The 6,471-nt window shown below is 40.6% G+C and overlaps 1 protein-coding gene across 2 annotated transcripts in view; it reads left to right on the plus strand.

Moving 5' to 3' along the window:
• BRF1 (BRF1 general transcription factor IIIB subunit) overlaps positions 1-6,046 on the plus strand; it is a 170,540-nt gene extending 164,494 nt beyond the window's left edge. Inside the window, exons 17-18 of one of the 2 annotated variants that reach the window (XM_085061172.1) lie at positions 95-263; positions 2,388-6,046. In XM_085061172.1, the coding sequence (XP_084917298.1) occupies positions 95-263; positions 2,388-2,425 (207 nt within the window). In that variant the 3' untranslated portion in view covers positions 2,426-6,046. Of the gene's footprint in view, positions 1-90; positions 264-2,387 lie in introns of both variants that reach the window. The other variant, XM_085061171.1, reaches the window with a different exon arrangement.
• Positions 6,047-6,471: the final 425 nt, after the last annotated feature.

The following is a 6,471-nucleotide window of genomic DNA, read 5'->3' on the forward strand; positions in this document are numbered from 1 at the left end:
TATCCTGTCACTATCGTTTGGAAGCTGCTGAAGTTTTATGCAAATATTGGACCAAAGGAAGAGCTGCTTTACTGTTCTCTCTTCTTTTATGCAGGTGACCTTTCCAAATGCACAGGCTGAAGCCCCTGCTGTAGAAAAACCAGCAGCTGTGCTTGTGGAGAGTGGCCCAGTGGCTTACAACCCTGATGAAGAGGTGGAAGAGGAGGAGGTGGAAGAAGATGAAGATCACTGCATGAGCGCTTTGCAGTTAATGGGAGGAAATGGTGAGCTGGGATGCTGCCTAAGCTACCATCTCCTGGTGCTATGGGCTTTGTTCTTGCAGGGCTGGGGACACACGGGGTTCCCCTGCTTGTCCCTGTCCCAGAGCTGCCTTTTCAGCATTGCCCATCCCTGTGGGAAGCCTGGAATCACCCTTGTCTGAGACCTGACCTTAGGGAATCTTCCTGAGAAAACTTGGCCTCTTGAGCTTGAGGCTAAGAGGGCTCCTCAAGAACAGACAGAAACGTGAAATGTTCTCCAGAATTAGGTTTATTAATATGGATCTGAGAAGTTATGGGGTCAGTAACCCCTCCTTTAGCAGTGTCTGGGGCTCGCTGTCCATGAGCCCTGGGGATGTGTCTGTTCAGCTCAGAACAGAACAAATCATCACACTCTGTTTCTGGGGAAAATGTTAGGAGGAAGCAGTTGTTCCCCAAGTGCAGGAATGGCAGTGCATGTGTGGTACACAGATGTGTGTTAATTTCTTTGGGTTACCCAGCAAAGCCGCTGGTTTAATTAGATTTCTTTGCTGGCAGGAAAAGGCAGTCTCCTCTCTGCTGTGGTTTTTCCTAGCTGGACACATCCACATTTATCCTTTATTAAAAACTTCCCTTTAGAAGTTAAGCTTTGAAAATAAACAAATTTATTTTTAAAGGGAGAGCTGCTAATTATGGGTTGCAAAGACTCAAGATGGGAACAAGTTTCTTACTGAAATGTTATTTACTGCAAAAATCTTTGCAGCACTATTCATTTTGCTTTCATGGACAGTATGTATACATTTCACAAAAGTGTCTGTTGCTTTTAAATTGATTTCTCTGCTGGAAAATAATTGCTGAACCTTAGGAAAAACAGTTTGTTGCCTGCATTTATTATTAGAATAACGTTCCCAAGAAAAGGCACCCATGTGGGGGAGGGTGGGTCTATGTTTATTAATAAACCCCCCACAAAAATAGAATAAAGGTCATTCTGGTTTTTTTCTTTGTAAATGTTGCTATTTTTGAACCATTCTGAGAACATTCCACTACTCCCTGTCTGGTCTGCACAACAGCTGAAAAATTAGAGTTAAAAAATAAAAATAAAAATAAAAATGAAAGTATTCCCAAAATTCGAATGCAGGTGTGCAGAGCTGCTCAGCACAACAAATAACTCTTTCCTAGCTGCTTTCTCCATGGATTTTAGATCTGCCTGCCTGGAATAACTGCATGAATTACAGATGGTGAACTTCACCCATTCTACACAAATCATTATAGATTACACTTAATTCTGCTTCTGAGCATTTGCTTGTCTCTTTGGGTGAGATGTTGCCCTGTCTTGAATTTGGAATATAAAGCTGAACTTTCCTCAGTGCTCATATGTAATAATTATCTATAGGTTCATCTACACAACAGAAAGCATCTGTGTCAGTGCATTCAGCAGCTCACAGAAGAGAAATTGGTGCAGTACAAACACACAGACCTGCCTTCTGATACACAGCACACAATCTTTGCACTCAACATTGTTTAAGAAAACAAAACTGTATTAAAGAATCTGGGCAAAAATTTTAAGGCTAAAAGTAAGAAGATAAGGGAGATCTGAGTCAGATGCATTGGTCAGGATTTGTTCCATGACTTTTGATGTTGATGGGAACTCTGAGCTCTCTCTGAATCCTTGCAGTTTCAGCTCATAAATCCATGAATAATATAAACAAACCAGTTTTTTCCTTGGTGCCTATGTCTAGTGGAAAACGTGCCTACTTGTAAATGTAATGCTGCTGCTTATCAGCCTCTGTGTGCCAAGTTACTTGTGACAATCAGGCTTGATCACCTTAGCCTCTCAATTAAACCAAGTATTTCATACACACATGTGCCAAGTATTCCTAAATGAGGGTCTGGTGACAAGTGAGGTTCTAGAGACAAGAGATATTTGCATGAGATATACTTCTAAATTTTATTTCATTGAGGGAAGTACATGCAAGAAGTTCTTATTTAACCCTAAGAAAATAGATGATTTTTAAAATGCTTGCCTAAGGCAAAACTTACCATGTAGTTACATAGCAGGAAAACAACCTTAAAGGAGCAATACTTCCACTGTGTCTTCCATCTACCCAGAATATTTGCATTTTTATATGCCCTTGTCTTTGTGTGTTTCAGATTATGGCTGTGATATGGATGAAGATGATGGCTATTAGCTTCATTTACTTCCAGGGGACGTGGACTGTGTCTTGTTCTCAGCAAATCTTCGGTCTTCAAACTGTATGAATAGTGAAAGAAGCTGTCTGTGGTCAGCAAATGTAATCGAACAATCCTTACTTTTGTAAAGCAAATTCGAGGTTGGCATTGGGTCTGGTCAGTTTACATTGACCCATAACCCAGCAATAACCAGTTTGGATTCCTACTTGAATTTATTTTTATTTTGGTGGATCATAGTTGGAGAATGAAATTAATGAGAGTAATGTTTCCAGAGAACAAAAGAAAAGAGACAAAATGGACTGTGTGTGATCCTGTGTGGCTGAAAGCAGCACATCTCTTATTTATGTGGCTGCTTTTAGGCATGCTGCTGAAAGGGAGCAGATTGAAGGACAGGAAGGGTGACAGGTAAAAAGGAGAAGTGTGCCTGTTGATTATTTGAGTACAGGAGCATTTCTTGTCTCACAATGCTACACCTGACAGAAAGAAATGTTTCCAACATGGATTGTGAACCTGACTGTGTTACTGTATATGAGCTCCCTTACCCAACCCCATCAAAAGTTAATGTCAAGTTATGTATTTGCAGAGCAGTATTGGCTTTCTGAAACAGAGTAAATACTTCTTTATATTAATCAATTAATAGATTTCTTAAAAGATTTGACAATAGAAGGCAATGTTGGCAATGAAGACTTGTCTTCCACTGCATATCTGGTGCAGTTTTTGTGGAAGGAGAGAGAAGACCTGGGAAAGGTAGGAAGTGTAGGGAGCAAGGAGACAAAGATGCTGTGCTCATGTGCTGTTGCTGGGCATTCCTAGGGACAGCCATGTCTTCCTGAGGCTGGAATTGCTGCAGGAGAGTCACTCTGGCCATCTCTGTGGAGCTGCTCTTTCCTGACTAAGAGTGAAAGTCTGCTCCCAAGAGCTGCTGGTCTCTAAAACCAGCTGAAAGAAAGAGAAAGCTGAGCTTTTTAATAAATAAGCTAGCATCTGCTTTGACTGAATTTAATTTAATGTAATTTGCTTAACATTCACTGGGTAAATTAAAGGTCACCATGCAGCAGTCTGACTTTGATGGCTCAAATCCCACCCTTGAACAGTCGTTGCTATGTGAATAAAGCTGGAGCTGCAGCTCTGAGTGCCCCAAAATATCAGCAGGCAGGTCCTCTCCTACAGCTGGAAGAGTTCTCGCAGTGCCATGAGAGCAGGAGTCAGGGGGGAGCCCCTGTGGGCAGAACCCACCCTGGTGCCTCTGACCTGCCTTCCCCTGGCCCTGCTGCTCCGAGGCTCTCTGCTCCGTGGGAAATGCACTGCACTCGGGATCACACTCGATGTCTGCAGCTGATGTTTCCATCTCTCTCCCTTTTCTGGTGACAATCATGAAAACTCTAGTGCTGCAGGCTTGTCTTAACACCAGGGAAAGCTGAAATTTGTCTTACCAGCATGGTTTCTGTTCAGCTGTCTCCTGGCTGGGTCTTCCATCCAACCTTTTTTGAGGAGCACTCATTACTCAAGCACCATCCATCCTCCTGCTATGGAGGGTGGGTCATGGCAGGAAGAGAAGCTGCCTCAGAAAGCTCTGCCAGACAGGGTGGTGATGGTGCTCACATCTGTGCTCATCACCAAAGAGGGGAAGAGCCACACAGCCTTCTGTGCTTCCATTCTTCTCTGTCCTTCTTGGGAGCTTGCATAGGATGGATCATGTAAGTTGAGCAAGAATGAGTGCATTTTTTAGGAGCAGACTTAATATTATTTGGCTGGTAAAGGTGTTTTGGTGGGTTGACTGTATCTGTGAGGAATTTTTGAGCCTTCTGTAATGACTTCTTAAAAGCAGAACTTGGTAACTAAAGTGGTGTGGAAAGAAGAGCTCTTCTGAACCAGATTCCAGTTACTTAGTTTGCAGCACTTAAGTGGAAAGAAGAGATTCCTTATAATTCTTAGGAGAAAAGCTGGCATTTTCACCAAAAAGCTATAGATTTCTGATACTTAATAAATACTGCACAGAAACTGATACTGAGGAGATAAACCTTTCTACCTCTCTTTTATCTACACCGTAAAATAAAAGTATGCTATAAGCAGTTTTTTAAAAAGTAGTTTGTTTTATCAAAGTTTGTGCTCTGCAAGTCTTTGAGACCGTTGAGTTTGATTGTTTGGGTTTGAATTAATCTTCCATAGCACTGCTACAAATATACTCTCAGTATATTCTCAAGGCTTGGGTTTTATTCCAAGGTACACAGTATTCTCTATGCAGGAAATAAACATGCATAAATAAACATGTGTATGACTCATGTAGGTCGAGTGCTTCTCTCAAATGCAAGATGTTGGCTCTTAAAGAAACCGCTAAGATGAGTTTTGCTGAGGGTCTTCCCTCCAGTTTCCTGGTTTGTTCCCCCAAAGGATACCAAACCTGCTGCCAGGGTTGTGATGTTATGTGTGAGAGCTGAGAGCCCACCCAAATAACTGCAGCTAGGAAATTGGAGTTTCAGTACATTGCATTGCTGAGAACATTGTTTTGTGCACTGCAAGTAGAGGGTTGCAGTTTTTGAATGCTCTCATGTGATTTGATTAGGAAAGGCCATCAGGCAGTCTGCTGGAAGAGCAAGAAAAAAAATAAAAGGACCTACAATTCCACAACATCTCAGTATTGCTGGTGAAGTTAATAGCATGGTTTCTGTACAGGATTCGTAAAAAAAAAGGATATTGGATAGGCAGACTTCACTCTGAGCTTCTTAAGCTATAGTGGTTATATACATTTTTAATTTATTGGTGACTTACCGGGATTTTTATAATGTTCATTCCTTCTTGATTTAACTAAGCTCAGGAAATGTAAACAGATTTGAACATGCTAGTTTCTGTTTTTATAGCTAGTCATTAAAATGTAAAAAGATTAACACTGCATTAACTCTGTTTACTACTGTTGTTGTATCTGGACAATTTTGTTGTGTACAAGTAAGCCCGAATTCACTTGGAGTAATTTGGACCCTGCTTTTCTCAGGATTCTGATTATGATGTAAAGAGCTTATAAGGCTTCAACATTTGTTGTTGTTAGATCATCTTCCTTGAAGCCACACAAGCTGTGTATCATCGGGTTTGTTGCAGAAAGCACTTCTCCAAGTCACTTTGCTTGACAGGCAAAACCCTCCAGCTGTTGCATGCAGCTTGTCTGCCATGCAGCCTTTTAACACTCTTGTATTGTGGGAGTAAAAAATGAAATAAGGAAAATAATGGGCTTCTTCACTGTGCTGAGTGCATTTTCAGTGTCTTAATCATCTATGACATTCCTGTAAAATCAGTGTATTCAGTACAGCAACTTTTAAATGGTGCCAGACAGCCTTGTCTTGAGGGTTAAACACATTTGATGAAAAAGTCTTTGCCATCCTGATGACCTGTTTGTGTTCTTTGGATTGCATTGAAACTCCAGTTGCAGATGTGTACAGTTAGAGTTTGGCTAATAAATGTTCTGTTTCTTATTTTTGTGTTGAATCCTTGTTTTCAGTTCAGTTAGTGCCAAGGAAATTAAACCCTTTTGATGTAAGCATATGTACCATCCTTACACAACCACATGCCATGTTAACCTTTTTTACTGTAATATATTTGCTGTAAATAAAAAGTAAAATCCTTGCATAGCCCATCTGTTATTACGGTGCTCTCCTGATAATTTCTGATTTTTCTGTCTTTGTTCTTAAAAATGTTCGATTTTGATTGCTGCATGATTGGTTGATCATGGCCAAAATTTGTCATTCAGAGCTTTCTTTTGTCTCTAAAAGGGAAGACATAGCTAATCAGGCCAGTGTTTTTTACAAGATACTATTTCACTGATAGATGTAGATACTTTCTGTAAAGTGCATAACATTAACGAGGCTTTTCCACCAAGCTGTATAATTAACTGACTGTGTGAACAATATATGGTGTGTGTATTTAGTGGAACTGTTTCAGTGCTTGTTCCTGAAAGTTGTGTCTTGATAAATAAGATGTGTGCTGAGTTAAAAATCATGTGATTTTATCAACATCTGCTTGCCACAGTTTGGAGGTGAAAATCCACATCTGCCCT

This window comes from Lichenostomus cassidix, chromosome 5 (assembly GCF_008360975.1).
Source record: "Lichenostomus cassidix isolate B80296 chromosome 5, HeHo_3.0, whole genome shotgun sequence".
NCBI classification, from domain to species: domain Eukaryota; kingdom Metazoa; phylum Chordata; class Aves; order Passeriformes; family Meliphagidae; genus Lichenostomus; species Lichenostomus cassidix.